The sequence below is a fragment of the Delphinus delphis genome, chromosome 16 (genome assembly GCF_949987515.2).
Source record: "Delphinus delphis chromosome 16, mDelDel1.2, whole genome shotgun sequence".
In the NCBI taxonomy this organism is placed as follows: domain Eukaryota; kingdom Metazoa; phylum Chordata; class Mammalia; order Artiodactyla; family Delphinidae; genus Delphinus; species Delphinus delphis.
Window position 1 is genome coordinate 80,358,235 of NC_082698.1, and position 23,253 is coordinate 80,381,487.

At 41.7% G+C, this 23,253-nt stretch overlaps 1 protein-coding gene across 2 annotated transcripts in view; it reads left to right on the plus strand.

Moving 5' to 3' along the window:
* The window catches only part of PCNX2 (pecanex 2), a 274,216-nt gene that overhangs the window by 131,616 nt on the left and 119,347 nt on the right, over positions 1 to 23,253 (plus strand). For both annotated transcript variants that reach the window (XM_060035057.1, XM_060035058.1), the window contains one exon: positions 20,441 to 20,582. In XM_060035057.1, the coding sequence (XP_059891040.1) occupies positions 20,441 to 20,582 (142 nt within the window). The remainder of the gene's footprint in view (positions 1 to 20,440; positions 20,583 to 23,253) is intronic.

Sequence of the window (23,253 nt, forward strand, 5' to 3'; positions counted from 1 at the left end):
GTTGCGGAATGAAATTAATCAAGATAATACATGTAGAGCATTTGGCAGAGTCCTTGGCAGGCAGAGTATACTCCGTAAGCACATCCTGTTCCTTCTCTTCCCCGGGGTTCTGAAGTTCAATCACTTTGCACCTCCCTTTGTGTCTTGTTTCACCCATTGTGCTAGGCAGTAGGTGGCCCTTTATACTCTGGATGGACGTGTTTTGAAACTTTTGTTGGCAGGTGATAGGACTCCCTGAATGACTTAGTTCACAGAATTTCCATGGAGATGAACTCCAACCTGATGATACGTGTAAAAATCCTTTGAAATGTATATAGCACTAGGGAAAAGAATGCGGCATAACAGGCATTGTCTGAATTTAGAAGCTAATGGCTGTGCCAGGGTCTTTGGGAAGGTCTCATTTGTGTGTGTGATGGGGAGATGCCATAGTTCTGGGAAGAAGGATGTATTCCTTACTCCTTTTGTCTCCCCACATAAAAAGATGCCAGCATCGGGACATAGTTAGAGACCTAGAAAACCCTCCAACGCCTCTTTATTTCGATGTGACTCAAACCGTTTGAAGCATGAACTGAACCAGTGCTAGCTGAGTAACAGTCTCATTTGCTACGATGCTTCTATAGGAGAGAGTGTTTCAAATGCCGAAGAAGTGGCTTAGAGCTGATGTGTCAGAAAATAGCCTGCCAGTTGGCAGGCTGCCTTATTTATTCGCACTGTTATTATTTTCATGCGCCTTCTCGTCCTCTCCTTTTCTTTCCCTGCCTGCCAGCCTCTGCCCTCCTACTCCACTGGGGAACTTATCTTTCTGTGTCACAGTCTCCACAAGCCTGGAGGGGGCTGCAGGGGACCGGCAGTGAAAGCAGGCTTACATGGCGGCGGGAAAACAGACAAGTAGAATCCAGCGTCCTCTGCTTGAAGGGGAGCGGGGCCAAGAGAGGCCTAGAGAAGCACAGGCCAACCTGGGGCAGCATTAAGGGGGAAAGGGTTTGGGGACAGGGCTCAGAGGTCAGGGGCCAACCTCACACTGCAGCTCTCTCTCCAGCAAGCCACGGGGTTTTTACCAGCTGCCCACTGGGGTTCTCCTAGACTGCTGATAAATCTAAAACAATGCAGAAATAAAATAATTGCAGAAGGGGAAAAAAACTAACACTGAAAATCAGGAAGTCTTCATACGCAAGACACGACGTATGCAGGACGGCACCCCAGCAGCTTTGGGCTCCGTGGGCCCAGCACGCACGGGAAGGGCTGAACGAAGGAGGCCGTTTGGAGGAACAATGCTGGTTCCCAGGTGCAGTAGGTGAGGCCCCTGTGATGAGGCCTGACTCAGTCTCCCTGACCTGCATCTGTTGGGATCTTGTCTGAAATAGCTTAACCCTCATGGTACTTTATGATAGGATAATACACATAGATGCCAGTGGAGAAATGGAAATGGTGTTTTTAAGTAATCTTGTCATGTAAATAACATACAAATCACACTTTACTCGGGGGAGGAATTCTGATTTTGTAAATTTGCCATTCCTCAAGCCCCTGCTCTGTACTAGGCTCCGTGCTGGGTGTTGAGGATACAAAAATGAGTGAGAGGAGAATCCTTGCTCTTGGCAAGATGGTTGTTCTCACAAGAAGTGTCTTCCTTCATGTGCCCATGGTGAGAACATCTGAAAGTTTCTCTTAACCGTTTTCTTGTGAACATTTTGACCTAACCATCTTCATGTGAAAAATTGATAAATGACTTCACTAGTATTTTTAGTTTTAAAAACTATGGTTTGATATTAGTAGAGGACCTTTCTACCAAGAAGAGAGAGTACATTATTGCCTGAGTCGCCTAAGAATTTCTCCATCCCTTTGAGGAGATGTGAAGAATACATTTTTACTCTCCACTGAGTTAATGAAAACAATCAGTGAGATATGAGGTATCACCTCACACCAGTCAGAATGGCCATCATCAAAAAATCTACCAACAATAAATGCTGGAGAGGGTGTGGAGAAAAGGGAACCCTCTTGCACTGTTGGTGGGAATGTAAATTGGTACAGCCACTATGGAAAACAAAATGGAGGTTCCTCAAAAAACTAAAAATAGAACTGCCATATGACCCAGCAATCCCACTACTGGGTATGTATCCTGAGAAAACCATAATTCAAAAAGAGTCATGTACCACAATGTTCACTGCAGCTCTATTTACAATAGCCAGGACATGGAAGCAACCTAAGTGTCCATCAAGAGATGAATGGATAAAGAAGATGTGGCACATATATACAATGGAATATTGCTCAGCCATAAAAAGAAACAACATTGAGTTATTTGTAGTGAGGTGGATGGACATAGAGTCTGTCATACAGAGTGAAGTAAGTCAGAAAGAGAAAAACAAATACCGTATGCTAACACATACATGTGGAATCTAAAAAAAAAAAAATTGTTATGAAGAACCTAGGGGCAGGACAGGAATAAAGATGCAGATGTAGAGAATGGACTTGAGGACACAGGGAGGGGGAAGGGTAAGCTGTGACAAAGTGAGCGAATGGCATGGACATATATACACTACCAAACGTAAAATAGATAGCTAGTGGGAAGCAGCCACATAGCACAGGGAGATCAGCTCAGTGTTTTGTGACCACCTAGGGGGGTGGAATAGGGAGGGTGGGAGGGAGGGAGATGCAAGAGGGAGGAGATATGGGGATATATGTATATGTGTAGCTGATTCACTTTGTTATAAACCAGAAACTAACACAACATTGTAAAGAAATTATACTCCAATAAAGATGTTAAAAAAAATCAGTGGGATAGTTTTGGGGAAATGAGCTAAACATTTTAAAAAATTGACTTAGACTTTGTATCACATGAAAATCCAGATGGATTAAAGATGTAAATTGTTTTAAAGGAAAAAGAAGAAAGAAAGAACCAGAATAGCACTGCAAGAAAATATAGGTCAAGTTATGTAATCTCGGTTAGGAGAAGAGAAAAAGAATTTTTCAAGCATGATCCCAAAGTCAAAAACCACTAAAGAAACAACTAAAAAATTTTATTCCTTGAAAAATATGAACTTTAATATTCTGATTCCTGAATGTTCCCACCTTGTCTTTCTCTGAGAGGTTTACCATAATGTTGAACCTGATAATAGTTATTAAGTCATTCAGAAGTGTTTATGGAACCTATCACATGCCAGGGACCATGCAGTATGCTGGGGAAGCACTGGGGAGCAAGGCCAGCATGACCTCACCCCAGGGGCAAACCAACTGAGAAAGTGAGAGCACTTTGGCTAGAGGAGATCCCGAACTCCTACAAGGCAGGCAGTACCCCACCATGGAAGCCCCAGCTTCTCAAACTTTGTTGTATTAGGTGTCTGCTTTAGTTAATTATGTTAATGATCAGCCAATGGTCAGTGATGTTACCTGAATCTACTGAGTGGCTTCTATGACAGAGTACAGTGCTAAATACTGAATATAATGGGGAAAGGCAACCCTGGACCCCTGGCTTTAGTAGAGAAACGAAAATTCATCACACAGATTAATATATTCATAAAGTGTTTGAAGTCCAATGAAGGAAAAGTATAGGGGGCTAGGAGAGAGTTATAAAGAGATCCTTATTTAGATTTGAGGGAAAAAGAAAGGCTTCTTTGAGGAAGTGACAACTAATTGAGGCCTGAAAGATAAAGAGGGGGTTAGCCTTCAAAGTGGGAGAGAAGAAGCCACAGGCTCACCCTGAATTGGCTTTTTTGGGAATGGGAAGGTCGTGAGGACCTTGGGTTTATCTTAAGCAGAATTATCGGCTTTGAGTGGTGGGGTGGTGTGATTTGCTTTACATTTAAGAATGATGACTCAATTCACGCTACTGGTTTGGGAAGTGGAGTCTGTTTTTTAAGAAAATAAACCATGACATGTGTACACGTTTGTGCTAAGGACTTTGCAACCTGAGATTTTGCCCAGGAAGAAAGATGAGAGTGAGAAATGCTCATAGGAAAAGCAGTTGCCTATGATAAGAGGGCACAATCACCTTGGACGTGGTAATTCCATTTTGCAGGGTCTCTTTGCCTTAGCTGCCTCGGGGTGACTGGGCCAGCTGAACCGAGATGAGCCCCTATTGAAATGCTTATAAACAGTCTGGCCCCTGCGAAGCAGGAAGCCTCATGTCTTCGAAGCTTAAGTCAGTCGTATTTCAAGGTTTGAATTGGAGCAAATTATCTTCCTAAAGATAGAAGCATCCCGAGGATTTTTGATTAACTTTTAATTATTGAGAGGGTCTTGTTTTAGCAACGTAAGCATCTAAATAAAACACAACCTGAAAAGCCTTTGAGAAAATTTAAAGCATTCAGTAGTGATAAATCATATGTAAACTTGTAAACGGCAGGGTTGGTTTGCATTCTTTTTCTCAAGGGCCTAATATTCCAGGGACAAGAGAAATAATAATGCTAAAGAAATGTCTTTTTATGGTCTATTTGCATATATGGGACATTACAGAAAGGCAGTTATAAACTATCGTTGCAAAGATTTTCTTTTTAAATTGACTTTGTATGAATACTGTGACAATTTGGAGACTTAAGAAACATATTTATCATGTTACTGCCTTTGTAAGCTTTTTGTTTTATTAGCTTTCCATGGCCACCCCCATAGGGAAAGATTAAGTTTAGTCTTTTAGAATTCAGGATTCTGGATTGCATTTCCGTTTTAGCTTCCTGCTACATTATTATTCAAATATAAACATCCAGTACATTTACCATTACACGTTTTCTACAGTCTAGAGATTGTAGCATTTCTTTGGAATAAATGACTGAACTTAGTAGAAGGATTCTAGAGATATATATATAAGCATGAACATGAAATTGATTTTCTTTCAATGTGCAAGAGTAGCAGAACTTGAAGTCGGGAGTGTGGAGTTGGTGACCTCTGGGATTTTCTCTCTACTGTGTCCTTCCTAAATATTGCTTTTTAACTCCCTTTCCACATCCTTTTCCATTCCCACTTTGGCTAGATGTTGTACTGAACACCAGCCAGGGAAACTGTGCCTTGGGGTGAATCTTTACCTAAAATGTTTTCCCCTTAACATACAGTATGCATACTGGTGCTTGCTGGTGTATGCAGACAGTGTAAAATGTATTCACAGTCCCTGCATCTAGAGGTTCAGAATTAATCAGCGGGAGGCATGTGGAGCTTCTGTGTCACATTGAGATGTCAGCTGTTGTCGCTTTCATTTCCCTGGCAGCACCTCAGGTAGTAAGCTAGAGCTGGATTATGCAGTGCAACCAGTCTTTTTTGTGTGTGTGTATGACTCTAGGGCTGCTATTAAGTAGTAAAGGTTTTTGCGACTTACGAAAGAATTGATTTCTAGTTCTCCTGAAGTCCTTTTTGTCCTTCCACACTCCGACAGAGAGCTCCTTTGTAGCTATCATGTTGTTTGCTTCTAACTAGAGAACCGGTTATTAAAGATCTAGGGCCTTACCTGTCCATATGTGTTATTTCAGTCATACTGAACACAAGTCCTACAAACTCGCTGCTCCAAAGGCTGGCAGCAGACTACTGCTTACAGTCCAAGACGAAACATCTTATTGACACGCCTTACAGTCGTGTCTATGACACAGTGTCACACATGCACACAGAGGGTTAACATCTCACTGAATAAGTACTTTCGCTCTCCAGGATTTGGAAAGACATGGATGATGAATGCAGAGCTTATTAGTGATTTCTGTGTTATTTGATGTTCATTGCTTTGTGTGTTTCTGGAATGGATAAACTGAAATGCTATGGCAAACCCATATTTGTTATCGCTGTCTGCAGTAAATCCTTGTGCACTGCAGTGGGATCGTCTGCCTGCACTCCATCAGCGTTATCCCCACTTACTGGAAAGTATCATCTGCTGAAATTAAATGTGACAAGCATTTGAAAGTCTGGATTGCACTCCCCCACCCAGATGGCGCCCAGGTCATCCTTCGGTGATGAGCCACTGAAATGTTTCTTTTAATTCAGATGTTTTCCTAATAGTCCTGCAGGATGAGGTTAGCTTATATTTCTCTTAATTTACATATTTTTGCAGGAATCTAGCTAAGGTTGTCACGTTTCTCTGAATTGGTGACGAATGTTGATAGAACTCTATGAAAGTATTTTTTTTTTTTTTTTTTTTGCGGTACGCGGGCCTCTCACTGTTGTGGCCTCTCCCGTTGCGGAGCACAGGCTCCGGACGTGCGGGCTCAGCAGCCATGGCTCACGGGCCCAGCCGCTCCGCAGCATGTGGGATCCTCCCAGACCGGGGCACGAACCCGCGTCCCTTGCATCGGCAGGCGGACCCTCAACCACTGCGCCACCAGGGAAGCCCATGAAAGTATTTTTATAAGCAGGCTGAATTGCATTTGATTTGATGGCCTCAGTCTGACACTGTTGATATCTTATAAATTGAGAAATCAGAAAAAATAATTTTGTATAGAAGGAAACCGAGCTCTGACTGACTGTACTTTATGAGAGATTAAAATAGGAAATGTTGTTTAATATGTTATAGTTAAAAAGCTTTTTGTTTTGTAATCAAAAAAGTAATTCCAAGAGGCTGCTTTTCTTAAAGTCCCTCTGTTTATTTTAATTATTCAGAGTTCCCCCCAACCACTAAAAATGATAAGATGATAAATGAACATTTATTGAACCCTAACTCTAAGCCAGGCATTCTGTTAGGTACTTGAAATACTAAACTGTTTAAGACACAGCACCTACTCTTGACAAACTCACAATCTAGCGGGAAGATTAGTATTTAAATGAATACTTGCTCTGGTGTGACAGGTATTATAATTGTAGAATTCACAGTGTACAGTAATGGCTCAAAGGAATAACACATTTTGCCTCAGATCTGAAGGTGATATATACAGAATGCAGGCAGAAAGTGGGGTGCATGGTTTATAAATAATTTAAAAACAATAATAAATCCAATTAAAAGTTGGACTCCTTTTTATTACCATCATATGCTGACAGTTCTAAACAGTGTCAGTGTTAAACCCTCCTCCCACTGAGATGGACTTCGAATGCTCTGCCCCTGGCAACCATTGGTGGTGATTGTATTGGGAGCAGCGAGGGGGTGGGGAGGTGGCCAAGGAAAGCTCCAGATGGCAGGATGACAAATTCTGGAAAAAGATGAGGAGTTTCTCAAGTAGGAAATACGGAAAGGCATTCCAGGAAGGCCCCCGGCACATATATAAAGGCATATTAAACAGCATACTTGACTGTAGTACAGGGGGAAATAGAAGTTATTTTCAATAGATGGTGATGATCCATTAGCTATCCATATGGAAAAGCCATCAGTCTCAACTCCTATCTTGTAAGTGTATTCTACACCATAATCAATTCTAGGTAGCTTGCAGATCTCAATGTGAAATGTAAAACAGTTAAAGTTTAGAGGAAAGTAGAAGGTGGCCATGATCTTTGTCTTTTAAACAGAACACAAAAGTCTCTAAAAGGAAAGATAAATGAGAACTTGGAGCACATTAAAATTATTTCTTTTTTACAAAAGATACTATTAGGAGAGTTAAAAAGCATCCCACAAAATGGGAAAAGATTTTCCCAATGCATATATGTGACTAAAGACTCATACCTAGCATGTATAAAGAACTCTTAAAATCAGGAAGGAAAGACATATAATTCAGTAGGAAAAAGAACCAGGCAATAGACATGAAGAACCACTTTACAAGAGTGTATATCCAAATGGCCAGTAAACACATGAAAAGGCACTCAGCTGCATTAGTCATTATGAAAATGCAAAATAAAACCATAATATGATACCACTGTACACCCACCAGCGCAGCCAAAATGAAGGAGGGGGAAAATGTTTTGGCAAGGACGTGGAGCACATGGAAGGAAAGTTTCGCGCTGTTTGTGGGCGTGTAAATTGGCACAAGAACGTTGGAAAATTGTTTGGTGGCACCTCCTGGGCCTTCCTATATGCACAATTAATAACCTGGTGTTTCCACACCTAGATATATACTCCACAGAAATGTCCCGTGTTTACCAAAGGACATATAAAGAATGTTCATAGCAGCACTCTTCACAGTAGATACTGGAAACTAACCAAATGCCCATGAACAGTAGACTGGAAAAATTCTCTGTATATTCATGTAATAGATGACTATATGGCAGTGAGAATGAACAAATGACAACTGCACACAAAAATGTGGAGGAATCTTACAAACAATGCTGAGCAAAAGACACACAAGAATAGTAGTCAAGACAAGCCTCTTAGATAGCCTCATCCACCAGAGGGCAGACAGCAGAAGCAAGAAGAACTACAATCCTGCAGCCTGTGGAACAAAAACCATGTTCACAGAAAGATAGACAAAATGAAAAGGCAGAGGACTATGTCCCAGATGAAGGAACAAGATAAAACCCTAGAAAAAACAACCAAATGAAGTGGAGATAGGCAACCTTCTAGAAAAAGAATTTAGAATTTAGAATAATAAAGTGAAGATGATCCAGGACCTTGGAAAAACAATGGAGGCAAAGATAGAGAAGATGCAAGAATGTTTAACAAAGACAGAAGAATTAAAGAACAAACCAACAGAGATGAACAATACAATAACTGAAATGAAAACTACACTAGAAGGAATCAATAGCAGAATAACTGAGGCAGAAGAATGGATAAGTGACCTGGAAGACAGAATGGTGGAAGTCACTGCTGTAGAACAGATTAAAGAAAAAGGAATGAAAAGAAATGAAGACAGCCTAAGAGACCTCTGGGACAACATTAAATGCAACAGCATTTGTATTATAAGGGTCCCAGAAGGAGAAGAGAGAGAGAAAGGATCCAAGAAAATATTTGAAGAGATTATAGTCAAAAACTTCCCTAACATGGGAAAGGAAATAGCCACCCAAGTCCAGAAAGTGCAGCAAGTCCCATACAGGATAAACCCAAGGAGAAACACTTCAAGACACATAGTAATCAAATTGGCAAAAATTAAAGACAAAGAAAAATTATTGAAAGCAGCAAGGGAAAAACGACAGATAACATACAAGGGAACTCCCATAAGGTTAACAGCAGATTTCTCAGCAGAAACTCTACAAGCCAGAAGGGAGTGGCATGATATACTTAAAGTGATGAAAGGGAAGAACCTACAACCAAGATTAATCTACTCCGCAAGGATCTCGTTCAGATTCGATGGAGAAATCAAAAGCTTTACAGCAAGCAAAAGAGAATTCAGCACCACCAAACCAGCTCTACAACAAATGCTAAAGGAACTTCTCTAAGTGGGAAACACAAGAGAAGAAAAGGACCTACAAAAACAAACCCAAAACAATTAAGAAAATGGTCATAGGAACACACATTTTGATAATCACCTTAAACGTGAATGGATTAAATGCTCCAACCAAAAGACACAGGCTTGCTGAATGGATACAGAAACAAGACCCATATATGTGCTGTCTACAAGAGACCCACTTCAGACCTAGGGACACATACGAACTGAAAGTGAGGGGATGGAAAAAGGTATTCCATGCAAATGGAAATCAAAAGACAGCTGGAGTAGCAATACTCATACCAGATAAAACAGACTTTAAAATAAAGAATGTTACAAGAGACAAGGAAGGCCACTACATAATCATCAAGGGATCAATCCAAGAAGAAGATACAACAATTATAAATATATATGCACCCAACATAGGAGCACCTCAATACATAAGGCAACTGCTAACAGCTCTAAAAGAGGAAATCGACAGAAACACAATAATAGTGGGGGACTTGAACACCTCACTTACACCAATGGACAGATCATCCAAAATGAAAATAAATAAGGAAACAGAAGCTTTAAATGACACAATAGAGCAGATAGATTTAATTGATATTTATAGGACATTCCATCCAAAAACAGCAGATTACACTTTCTTCTCAACTGCCCACAGAACACTGTCCAGGATAGATCACATCCTGGGTCACAAATCAAGCCTCAGTAAATTTAAGAAAATCGAAATCATATCAAGCATCTTTTCTGACCACAATGCTATGAGATTAGAAATGAATTACAGGGGAAAAAACATAAAAAACACAAACACATGGAGGCTAAACATTACGTTACTAAATAACCAAGAGATCATTGAAGAAATCAAAGAGGAAATCAAAAAATACCTAGAGAAAAATGACAATGAAAACACAACAATCCAAAACCTATGGGATGCAGCAAAAGCAATTTTAAGAGGGAAGTTTATAGCTATACAAGCCTACCTCAAGAGACAAGAAAAATCTCAAATAAATAATCCAACCTTACACCTAAAGGAACTAGAGAAAGAATAACAAACAAAACCCAAAGTTAGCAGAAGGAAAGAAGTCATAAAGATCCGAGCAGAAATAAATGAAATAGAAACAAAGAAAGCAATAGCAAAGATCAAAATAACTAAAAGCTGGTTCTTTGAGAAGATAAACAAAGTTGATAAACCATTAGCCAGACTCATCAAGAAAAAGAGGGAGAGGACTCAAATCAATAAAATTAGAAACGAAAAAGGAGAAGTTACAACAGACACCACAGAAATACAAAGCATCCTGAGAGACTACTACAAGCAGTGCTACGACAATAAAATGGACAACCTGGAAGACATGGACAAATTCTTAGAAAGGTATAACCTCCCAAGACTGGACCAGGAAGAAATAGAAAATATGAAAAGACCAATCACAAGTAATGAAATAGAAACTGTGATTAAAAATCTTCCAACAAACAAAAGTCCAGGACCAGATGGCTTCACAGGTGAATTCTATCAAACATTTAGAGAAGAGCTAACACCCATCCTTCTCAAACTCTTCCAAAAAACTGCAGAGGAAGGAACACTCCCAAAGTCATTCTCTGAGGGCACCATCACCCTGATACCAAAACCAGACAAAGATACTACAAAAAAAGAAAATTACAGACCAATATCACTGATGAATATAGATGGAAAAATCCTCAACAAAATACTTGCAAATGGAATCCAACAACACATTAAAAGGATCATACACCACGATCAAGTGGGATTTATCCCAGGGATGCGAGGATTCTACAATATACGCAAATCAATCAATGTGATACACCATATTAACAAACTGAAGATGATCTATTGATCATCTCAATAGATGCAGAAAAAGCTTTTGACAAAATTCAACACCCATTTATGATAAAAACTCTCCAGAAAGTGTGCATGGAGGGAACCTACCTCAACATAATAAAGGCCATATACAACATACCCACAGCAAACATCATTCTCAATGGTGAAAACCTGAAAGCATTTCCTCTAAGATCAGGAAGAAGACAAGGTTGTACACTCTCACCACTATTATTCAACACAGTTTTGGAAGTCCTAGCCACGGCAATCAGAGAAGAAACAGTAATAAAAGGAATACCAATTGGAAAGAAGAAGTAAAACTGTCACTGTTTACAGATGACATGATACTATACATGGAGAATCCTAAAGATGCCACCAGAAAACTACGAGAGCTAATCAATGAATTTGATAAAGTTGCAGGATACAAAATTAATGCACAGAAATCACTTGCATTCCTATACAGTAATGATGAAAAATCTGAAGGAGAAATTAAGGAAACACTCCCATTTACCATTGCAACAAAAAGAATAAAATACCTAGGAATAAACCTACCTAGGGAGACAAAAGACCTACATGCAGAAAACTGTAAGACACTGATGAAAGAGATTAAAGATGATACCAACAGATGGAGAGATATACCATGTTCTTGGATTGGAAGAATCAATATTGTGAAAATGACTCTACTACCCAAAGAAATCTACAGATTCAATGCAATCCCTATCAAATTACCAATGGCATTTTTTACGGAACTAGAACAAAAAATCTTAAAATTTGTATGAAGACACAAAGACCTCGAATAGTCAAAGCAGTCTTGAGGGGAAAAAACGGAGCTGGAGAAATCAGACTCCCTGACTTCCGACTATATACTACAAAGCTACAGTAATCAAGACAATATGGTACTGGCACAAAAACAGAAACATAGATCAATGGAACAAGATAGAAAGCCCAGAGGTAAACCCACGCACGTATGGTCAATTAATCTATGACAAAGGAGGCAAGGATATACAGTGGAGAAAAGACAGCCTCTTCAATAAGTGGTGCTGGGAAAACTGGACTGCTACATGTAAAAGAATGAAAGTGGAACACTCCCTAACACCGTACACAAAAATAAACTAAAAATAGATTAGAGACCTAAATGTAAGACAGGACACTATAAAACTCTTAGAGGAAAACATAGGAAGAACACTCTTTGACATAAATCACAGCAAGATCCTTTTTGTTCCACTCCTAGATTAATGGAAATAAAAACAAAAATAAACAAATGGGACCTAATGAAACTTAAAAGCTTTTGCACAGCAAAGGGAACCATAAGCAAGATGAAAAGACAACCCTCAGAATGGTAGAAAATATTTGCAAATGAATCAACGGACAAAGGATTAATCTCCAAAATATATAAATAGCTCATACAGCTCGATATTAAAAAAGCAAGAACCCAATCCAAAAATGGGCAGAAGGCCTAAATAGACATTTCTCCAAAGAAGACATACAGATGACCAAGAAGCACATGAAAAGTTCTTCAACATCACTAATTATTAGAGAAATGCAAATCAAAACTACAATGAGTGGCTTCACTGGTGGCGCAGTGGTTGAGAGTCTACCTGCTGATGCAGGGGACACGGGTTTGTGCCCCGGTCCAGGAAGATCCCACATGCCGCGGAACGGCTGGACCGTGAGCCATGGCCGCTGAGCCTGCGTGTCCAGAGCCTGTGCTCCGCAACGGGAGAGGCCACAACAGTGAGAGGCCCGTGTACTGCAAAAAAAAAAAAATAAAAAAAAAGAAAAAGAAAACTACAATGAGGTATCACCTCTCACCAGGTAGAATGGGCATCATCAGAAAATCTACAAAGAACAAATGCTGGAGAGGGTGTGGAGAAAAGGGAATCCTCTTACACTGTTGGTGGGAATGTAAACTGATACAGCCACCATGGAGAACAGTATGGAGGTTTCTTAAAAAACTAAAGGTAGAATTACCATATGATCCAGCTATCCCAGTACTGGGCATATACCCAGAGAAAACCACAATTCCAAAAGACCCATGCACCCCAATGTTCATTGAAGAACTGTTTACAATAGCCAGGTCATGGAACCAACCTAAATGCCCATCGACAGACGAATGGATAAAGAAGATGTGGCACATATATACAATGGAATATTACTCAGCCATAAAAAGGAACGAAATTGGGTCATTTGTTGAGACGTGGATGGATCTAGGGACTGTCATACAGAGTGAAGTAAGTCAGAAAGAGAAAAACATATTGTATATTAACTCATATATGTGGAACCTAGATAAATGGTAGAGATGAACCAGTTTGCAGGGCAGAAATTGAGACACAGATGTAGAGAACAAACGTATGGACACCAAGGGGGTAAAGTGGTGGGGGGTGGTGGTGGTGGGATCAATTGGGAGATTGGGATTGACATGTATATACTGATGTGTATAAAATTGATGACTAATAAGAACCTGCTATATAAAAAAATGAAAAAAAAAAGATACAAGAATATATTGTACAACGCAGGGAATACAGCCAATGTTTTATGTTATAAAAAAAGAAGAATAGTAGGCAAAAGTAAGTAATGGTGTTCAGGGATTTGACAGTGGTTACCTTGTGGGGCAGTGACTGTAAGCAGGCATGGGGGTGCTTTGAGGCTGTTTCTTAAGCCAAGTGCTAGGGACACAGCTCTATGTGTGTGTATTTTATGCATGTGTCTTTGTATAAAAGAGTTAAACGAAAAGGTTTTTAAAAATCCAGCATCGATAATTTAGGTAACCAGTTCAGTATAGAATGTAGGTGGAAAACTGATAGAAGATGATTACGTAGAGTTACAAAGCAGCAGAATATGGAAAGCCTATATGCCATATTAAGGTATTGTACTTGGTGTATGGACAGACACAGTGGAGAACAATGAAGGCTATGAGCTATACCATGGCTAGATGTGCATTTGAAACAGATCTTTCGTGGCAACAGGACAGAAAAACAGATGGTCTATAAAGAAACTGGAGCCAAGGAGATCATTCATTTACTCAACCGATATTTATTGCATCGGTGTCAACATGGGGGATATGGCAGTGAACAAGACAAAGTCCTTGCCCTCATGGAGCTTACCTGGTAATTGGGAAAGCAGATGATAAATAACACACAAATAAAGACACCAATAAGATATCAAATTGAGATGTTTTATAAAGAAAAATTTATTACAGTAAAGAAATCGTGAAAGGAGGAGGCTGTTTTAGATATGGTGGTCAGGAGAGGACCCATTAAGGATGTGGCACTTGAGCAAAGACCTGAACAGGATGAGGGAGTGAGTCATAAAAATATCCAGAGAGGAGAGTCCCAGGCAGAAGGGACAGCAAACACAAAGCTTCTGAAAGGGAAAAAACTTGGTGTATTTAATATTCAAGGAACATCCCTGAGGAGGAGAGTGCATAATGGAGAAAGCGGTTGGAAATAAGATCAAAAAGGTAACAAGGTGCCAAATCATAAGGGTCTTCTAAAACATGGTAAGGACATTAGATTTTCTATTACTCAAGAGATAGGAGGAGGCTAAGTATCATAGCAAATACCCCCAAATCGTGGTGGCTTATTAGCAAAGCAAAAGTTTATTTTTTGTTCATGCGAAGTCCAGTGGGATGTGGTCAAAAGATTTTTCCTAGTCACTGTCCTTTGCATAGTGGAGCGTCATGGTCACTTGGGGACCAGGCTTCTTCAATATTAGGAATCCATCACCTTATGCTCTCAAGGTCACCATGGAATCCTAACATTCCTGAGCCAGCAGGTAGAAGGGAGACGAAGCATGGAGTACCATGCACCCAGTACTTAACCAGTTGACCTGGAAGTGACGCAATTCTGCTCGCATTCTCTTGGCAAGAACAAGTCACGTGGTCCTCCTGTACGCAAGGAATAACCAGGAAGTGGAATCCCCAGCTGGGCAGCCACTTCCCGATATCAGCTCCATAAAAAAAGGGGAGTGTGACTCTTTGGAGATCAGCTAAATGAAATTTCTTTGTTGCAGGTTTTATCATAATGAGGATGAAAAGCCATTGGAGACACACTAATAGGGTAGTAACGAAGTCTTGAAAATCCTCCTGGCTGCCGGCTGGATTATAATCTGTGGCTGGGGGGACATTAAAGAAGCAAGGAGACCAGTTGTAAGGAAGTTTCTTTAGGTTAGACATGATGGTGACTTGGACCAGGGTGATAGCAGCACAGGAGGAAAAATGTGGTTGAATTTGGGATAGATTTTGAAGGTGGAGCCAGTACGATTTGCCTATAGGTTGGATATGTAAGATATGAAAGAGACTAAGGAGAGGATTCTGGCCTGGAAAACTAGGTGACTGGGAGGTGCCCTTTAATGAGATGATGCCCAAATGGCATCTTGCTTCTCAAATGTCATCTTCTTAATTATGCCTCCCAGGCCACCCTGTTTTACCCTGTAGCCCACGTGAACACCAGGAGCTCTTCTCTCTACTCTGTTCTTTCACTCATCACCCATCCTTCATAATATACTGTGTAATTTACATATTTATCATTGTTGATTGTTGATTGTTCGTACTGGAGGGTAAGTTCCATCAGGGCAGAGTTTTATAATGTTCTGGGCGCTCATTTTCCCACGTGCCTAAAAAAAGTGTCTGGCAGAGTCGTCTGGCTCATGTGTGGAATGAATGAATGAATGGTGGACACGGGAGGAGTAGGTATAGGTGAGAGCATGGAATGAAGGCCCTTGCTCGAGATGCTTATTAGACATTCAAAATATGTTGGATAGTTGGATATACTGGTTTGGAGTCCAGAAAAAAGGTCGTGCATGGAGATGTATTTTTGTGTGTGTGTGTGGTACGTGGGCCTCTCACAGTTGTGGCCTCTCCCGTTGCGGAGCACAGGCTCCGGACTCTCAGGCTCCGGACGCTCAGGCTCAGTGGCCGTGGCTCACGGGCCCAGTTGCTCCGCAGCACGTGGGATCCTCCTGGACCAGGGCATGAACCCGTGTCCCCTGCATCGACAGGCGGACTCTCGACCACTGCGCCACCAGGGAAGCCCTGGAGATGTAGTTTTAGTAGTCAAAAGCATATTGACAATAGATTCTTAAGGCCATGGAACTGGATAAGATCATGTAGGGAATTATGAGAAGTCTGGAGTCATTAACTGGGTCAGACACTGCTGGGAGGTTAAGTTGAGGACTGAGACTGACCATTGGATAGCAACGTGAGGTTCTTAGCTAAACAGTTTCATGGAGCGGTTGGGATGAGACTCTGATTGGAGTGAACTCAGAAGACAAAGGGAGTTTAAGTTGTGGAGAAAGCGAGTGTAGCCAAAATTCTTTTGAGAAATTATTACCAAGGGGTGCAAAGAAATAGGGTGATGTCTGGAAAATACCCAGCATCTGGAAGGAAAAGGGTCAAGGGGGGTATGTCTTTTTTTAGGACAAAAGATATTACAGTGTGTTTACATTGTGATGAGGATGATCCAATAAAGAGAGAAAAAACAGATTATTCAGGAGAATGGGGGAGAACCACAAAAGACCCTTAAGGAGTAAGAAGTAATGTTATACAGTGCACACAAATGATGGGATTAGGGAAGAGTGAGTTTATTTGGATAAAAGACAATTACAATTTTTTTAAGATAAGAGATTGAGGATCTGAACAGTGAAACTAGAAAGGAGGAGATAGATATGTAAGAAGTAAGCACATTGAATCAACATATTCCAGTCCTGTATGGAGGAAGAACTTCTAGAACAGTGGTTCTCAAACATGAGCACGTATCAGAATCACTTGTAGGATTTATGACACACGGATTACTGGGCCCAGCCCACAGAGTTCTGATACAGCAGGTCCAGGATTGTATCTGAGAATTCGCATTTTTAACGAGTTGCCGGTGCCTCTCTCTCAAAGTACCATGTGGAGTCCAGCAACATCAGTATCCCCCAGGAGTTATTAGAAATGCAGAATGTCCAGCTCCACTCCAGACCCATCGGATCAGATTCTGTCTTTTAACAAGTGATTTATTTGCATGATGAAGTTCGAGAATCACCGTTCTAGGATAGTGTTTTTCAGCCTTGTCCCCAGGTGATTCCAACATGCAGCTATGATTGAGAACAGCTGACTCAGGGTGACCCCAAGGTATATTGCCTGCGTGACTAGGTGAATGTGAAGGGTCATCAAATAAGATAAAAGAGTCATAAGGAGGAGCAGGTGTGTGGAGGTTGACAGAGTGCAGCTTTTGACAGCTGTATTTGAAGATTCCTTTGGGACATCAGTTGAGTATTTAGATCTTGAAGCTGGGAGAGGGATGGAAGATCAATCTCACTCAATGACAGATCTGAGCGTCATCAGCATGGAAGTAATAATTCACATTAGGGGTGTTGAGGACCTCAGCTCAAGAAAATGAGAAAACTGGCAAAGAGGTCCAAGGAAGGCACATGAGCCAGGGTAGAAGAGAACCCTGCAGAGGCAGTGGGAAGAGCAGTGTGAAAGGTGTGAGCACAGGCAGGAGTTGGCAGGACGCAGAAGCTGAAGTGAGGGTTGTAGACAGAAGGAAGAATCAGTGATGTTTTCTGTCTCAGAAAGTTCCAGTAAGGCTTCCCTGGTGGCACAGTGGTTGAGAATCCTCCTGCCAGTGCAGGGAACACAGGTTCTAGCCCTGGTCTGAGAAGATCCCATGTGCCACGGAGCAACTAAGCCCATGTGCCACAGCTACTAAAGCCCGCACGCCACAACTACTGAGCCCGTGTGCCACAACTGCTGAGCCCGTGTGCCACAACTACTGAGCCTGCATGCTGCAGCTACTGAAGCCCACACACCTAGAGCCCGTGCTCTGCAACAAGAGAAGCCACTGCAATGAGAAGCCTGTACACCGCAACAAAGAGTAGACCCCGCTCACTGCAACTAGAGAAAGCCCACGCACAGCAACGAAGACCCAATGCAGCCAAACATAAATAATAAATAAATAAACAAACAAACAAATAGATTTATTAAAAAAATAAAAAAGAAAGTTCCAGTAATATAGACTGAAAAATATCAGTTATCTATCATTTGGGAAATCACAAGTGGGCTTGCCACGCACAGTTCTGGGCAGGGGTGGCTGCAAAGCTGTGGGGCAGAAGTTTTAGCAGGAAACAGGAGACAAGGAAGTGGGATTGTCAGACATGGACGACCGTTCCAAGAAGCTTGGCTGTGCTGAAAAGGACAGAGTGAGTGCTAGAAGATGTCAGTGGAAAGCAAGTTTTCAACTTGGCCAAGACCGGAATCTTGCCACTGGCCATTAGGAAAGAGCCATTGGTTAGTCAAGGGGGAAACTACTGAATCAAGATGTCGGGAAGAATGGAAGCCAGGGCATCCGTGAGGTCAGCCTCAGTAGGAGCAAGGAGATGGGTATGCATATAGATAAATTTGTAGTTGAGGGGTTGGGAAGTGGGAAAATTTCCGTTTAATAGCTTCAATTTTCTCTAGGAAGTAGGGGTCAAAGTCATTTGCTTGGAAAGAGTTGGGGGGGATCTTGGAGATTTATTTTTTAAATTTTCATGTACTTTCACAAAAGATAAAAACTCCTATCTATATGTAAAATATATCATATACCTAGATTTTAAAAATTATGTATCATAAACTTCGTTCCTTATGAAATAACCCATTTCCAAACACTGACCAGGAAAGATTACTATTAAGAACACCCAAAGATGAATTCCTACCTGATATCCTTATTTTCAACCTTAATTTTCCTCCAGCACTTCCTCCCTGTTTCACTTATAACTAAAATTAGTTGTTTTTTTTCCTGATAATTTCTCGTTGTATCTCTCTTCTGCTTGTTAAGTTAATCATTGGGGTGTTTGTTCTTGCTGTTTCCCACGTGATGAAGTGTTTCTACTCTCTCTGTTCTCACCATTCCCGTCTCATTCAAATTAATTCTTTTCAAGCAAGATTTCTGAATGCCAGACCTCTCCTTGTAATCTCAGTGACATGAAGATAGGCTTTATGTTTTTGAGTTATAATACATTCCTATATAGAAATGTAAACCACATAAAGGAGGAAGTAAAACGTCAGTTCCCAATTGTGTGTGTGTGGGTGTGTATGTTTGTGTTGCTTTCTGTGACCCTTGACATAAAGTCCCAGTCAAAGTAGGTTGGAAAGCGGTAATTTGTCTCCTAATCCTGGAGAGGAAACCTGGAGGGGATGGCCAATTTTATGTCACTGCCATGTCTCTCTGCACGGTGTGTGTCAACAGTTTCTCTTTCATGAGTTGGTCCTTGTGTCATCCAAACAGCATAAAACCTACCTGGCTCTCTTGGTTTTTCACTATAGATTATTGGGGGTGGAAGTTTTTTAAATGATAAATTGTTGAAGAGTATGATTCCAGAAGTTTGATGGAGTCCCGTTCCCTCCTGGCAGATTTAGGCTTTGAGTCCTGCCATATCTGGTCCATGTGCCCAGGTCTCTGATGGTGAGTTGGGGTCCACCGCAGCCTCTCAGTTACTAGCAGACAGAGATCTGGTGGGGAGTGAGATGGACCCACCTGAGGACCTGAACCTGGTGTGTTCTCCCCACGGAGGTGGGAAGCATAGGAGAGCAGGGATGCAGTGTTTCCCATCCCCTGATACGATGGCCTAGGGAGTCTGTGCTCTGACCGATAGGACCAGCCTCTCCTCCCCAGAGAGAGAAGTGGTAAGAGATGGGTGAGAGGCACAGTGTTACCCCATCATGGGGAGGAGAGCTGGCTTCTCCGCCATGAGTAGTAGGAAGGATGGGCGGGACACACAAAGCCGAGGACCGGGAAGATGAAAGCAGTCATTCGTGACCACACACTAGTGGATGGTAGAGTCTGAATACAAACCCAGATTGGTGTGACTTTAAACCTTAGCCTGTGTGGGAATGGACCTCACTTCCACGATGCCGCCTTCCTTGTGAAGACTCACTGGAATGTAATACATTTCTAGTGATAGGGGGTGTGGGTCAGCCTTCTCTTATGTATGTAGATGGCCAGGAATTGGACTGTGGATTCATAGACTAAAAACAGGCAGAGGAGAGCCTGGAAAGAAGCCCCAGACTCAGAAGCAACCCCAAGCTTAAGAGGGGATGAGCCCGTGAGATTGTTTCCCAGTTCTCCATCCTTCGCTTTCTAGCCTCACTCACTCTGAGATGCCTTGATGTGATGTGACAGCTCATTTCATGGGTCCCAGTAATAATTAATATGGAAAAAAGCAATTGACTTGAAAAATTGGGAAACTGGTCTATACCATATACTATTATTTAGGAACGATGTAGAAACAAAGCTAAAAGTGCCTGCCTGGGAAGAAAATTGGTCCCTCTTGTCTGGTATCTGGAGTTCTGCAGCTCTTGAATGAAGGGGAGGGGGTGGGTCTTACTTATTACCACATATACTTAAAGAAAAATAATTTGATCAGTGGCCGTTCTAAGTGGTTTTTGTGTATCTTTCAGATGTCGCCCATTTAATGTGGTTTGAAAGACTCTATGTTTGGCTTCAGTGTTTTGAAAAATACATCTTGTACCCAGCAATCATTTTGAATGCCCTTACTACGGATGCATTTTCAATAAGCAATTACCGGAGACTTGGTACCCAGTAAGTGGATAACCGTTTATTCTCATCATGATTTGGATCACCACGTTTTCAAAAGCGAGTGGGTTTCCTCTGAACAGGCTGCAGCAGAAGCCAACTTCTGTCTACCAATGATGGGCCACGTAACAGTAAGCCGTGGTGGTCTCAAACTCGCTGGAGCTAGGTGGTTATTGTAGAGGGACTGGGGGGCAAACGAAGTTAGATCTGCTTGGAGTGATCTTGTGCATAGACATCAGTAGATTTGAAAATCACCCTGCAAACGCTTAGTCAGGAGCGTTAAGAAGATGACCGAAGTGCAGTGTGATGCCAGGGTTCCTGGCATTCCAACCGTCGTGCTTAGAGCTTTATTATGAAGTACCTCTAGCACTTCACGCAGCAAAGACTCGAGCATTTTGTGTCTGAGGGAGGGGGAACTTAATCGCTGTTACTGCTCTCTTTGCATTTCTCAGGAAAAGCCTCATAATTTAAAAAAATGGACCACAGAGAGACTTCATATCCTCAAGATGCCCGTTTTTGTAAAGCATTAACAGCATATAGCTGAGTTAGTGGTTTCGTGTTTTAAAAGGAACTCTGAAATTACAAACGGAAACCTACTTGATAATTTGTGGATGTGTCGTTCTGACAAAAGGTTGACATTTCTGTTCAAATAAGTTCATAAAGGAGGATGATGTGAAAGAGATTCCTTCCCAGATTTGCATATGAGTCACTTTGCTTAAACGTTACATGCCCAAGTCAACCCTGATTCATAATCCCAAGCATGCCTCCTCTTCCTTTTGGGCTGTGATGAGGACAAATTAATTAATATTTGCCCAAGATGGAGCAAACTCAGGTAGAAGGCACGCGAATTCTCGGCTGGACCTTGAGTGGATTCATAGTTGCACGAAGCAGACACTAAATGAAACGACCCTACAGCCTTCCTGTCTTTATCAGACTCTGCCTTCCTTCCAGTCTAGAACTGTGTCAGTCAGACCAGGGCAGGAAGTCCATGCCCTTTGGTATTTAAAACCCTAGACTTCAGATCCAGGGATGAAAATTAGTCTCACTGGATGAAGAAGGCAGGTGATGAGGTTACAGACCTCTTGTATAGTTTGAGTAGGGCCCCATCCCTGAGCTAACCCTACCTCTAGAACACTGAGTGCTTTTCTAGTAAGCAGGTGTTTCCAGTGTGGTACCATCTTGGCTGACCCCGTGACGACATTCTGAAACAAGGCAGATCCCCAGTTTTCAGAACAAGAACTCACAGTCAGAACCACAGCAGTCACACATGTACCGGTGCTGCCCAGGGATAGCGAGCTAAAGGATTGAAAGTCCTCGTTTCCTAACATTAGGACTAGGGCTTCAAGCTAAGACTGCCAGTTGAGGCCAGGCAGCTCTGGCTGTTGGCAGAGGATGGATGCATGGGTTGGGAATTATGCAGAGTCAGATAAACAGTTCAGAGAGAGTCTACTTTGAAGTAAAATTAATCTCTATCCCCTGTCATTTTTTTCCAGACACTAAAGTCAGAAAGTAGCACCTCACCCGTGTACCTCCAAATAATCTTGATTTGATGATACGAACAGAATTCTTTTGCTTGGAGCCCTAAGTTGATAACTCCTTTATATTCTTGAGGCATCCATCTGACAACTTAAAAAAAATCTCTCAGGATTTCAAGCACCCCACTAGACCAGCTGTTCTCAGACAGGATGACAGGAGGCCATATGTCAGCATCACCTAGAGACCTGTTTCAAACTGTGTAAGCCCAGCCCACACCCTGCCGTCATTGAGAACCATGGGACCAGATAGTGAACTCTTCAATGACAGGCACTGTTTCTTTTTCAGCTTTCAGTACCATCGGTCCAGTAAGTGGTAGAAGGATGGATGGATGGATGGATGGATGGATGGATGGATGATTGAGTGGGGGGCTGGTACATGGTGAGTGGGTGCATCATGATAACTGGTTAGGTATTTATATTTCCCAGCCTGATCTAAAAGGATGCTTTGCACCTGTCCCAGGCCATTGTTCCCGGATTGCTACCTAATCCTTTATAAGACCTTTAGCTAAACCTACAACAATCTATGAATCGTTGAATGTAACCATTACAGTTGCAATGTTACGAGAGCCATAAACATCACTCCTTAAGAGCTCTCTTAATCTTCACCAGTCATCATTAATAAACATAAAACGAATGCTGTCCATTTTAGTCATAGTCACAGAAAACAAACTTTAGAGTTGAGCCTCATCTAGCTTTGGCCTGAATAACCTGGAAAGGCACTGATCTCCTTTGAAAACCAGAATATCCCTGGTCTTGGGACACCTTATCCTTGGGATCCCCCCAAGGGCTTTGGCTATGCCGCAGAGATTCTTGGACCCGGGGCTGTTGTCAGAGGTGAGTGGACCTGCAGTCATGTTTTCGTACTGATTTTTCATCACAGGCGTTAGTTGTCCACTGGAGAAGGAAAGGGTCACGGAGCGGTGCTCAGCCTTGCTGCAGGAACAGAGTTTACTGAAGGTCTTACCACTCTCCCCAGACCCGCATGTAATCAAGGGCTACTTTTTCTCAGAAGCCAAATCTAAGCCCGTCACACAAGGGCTTTGACCAGACCTCCTCAGATGCATCCTGGGACAGGGTGGAATCAATTGCTACACTAGGTCTGAAGGCATATAAAATATCAAATTGAGGCCAATGGAAGTGCT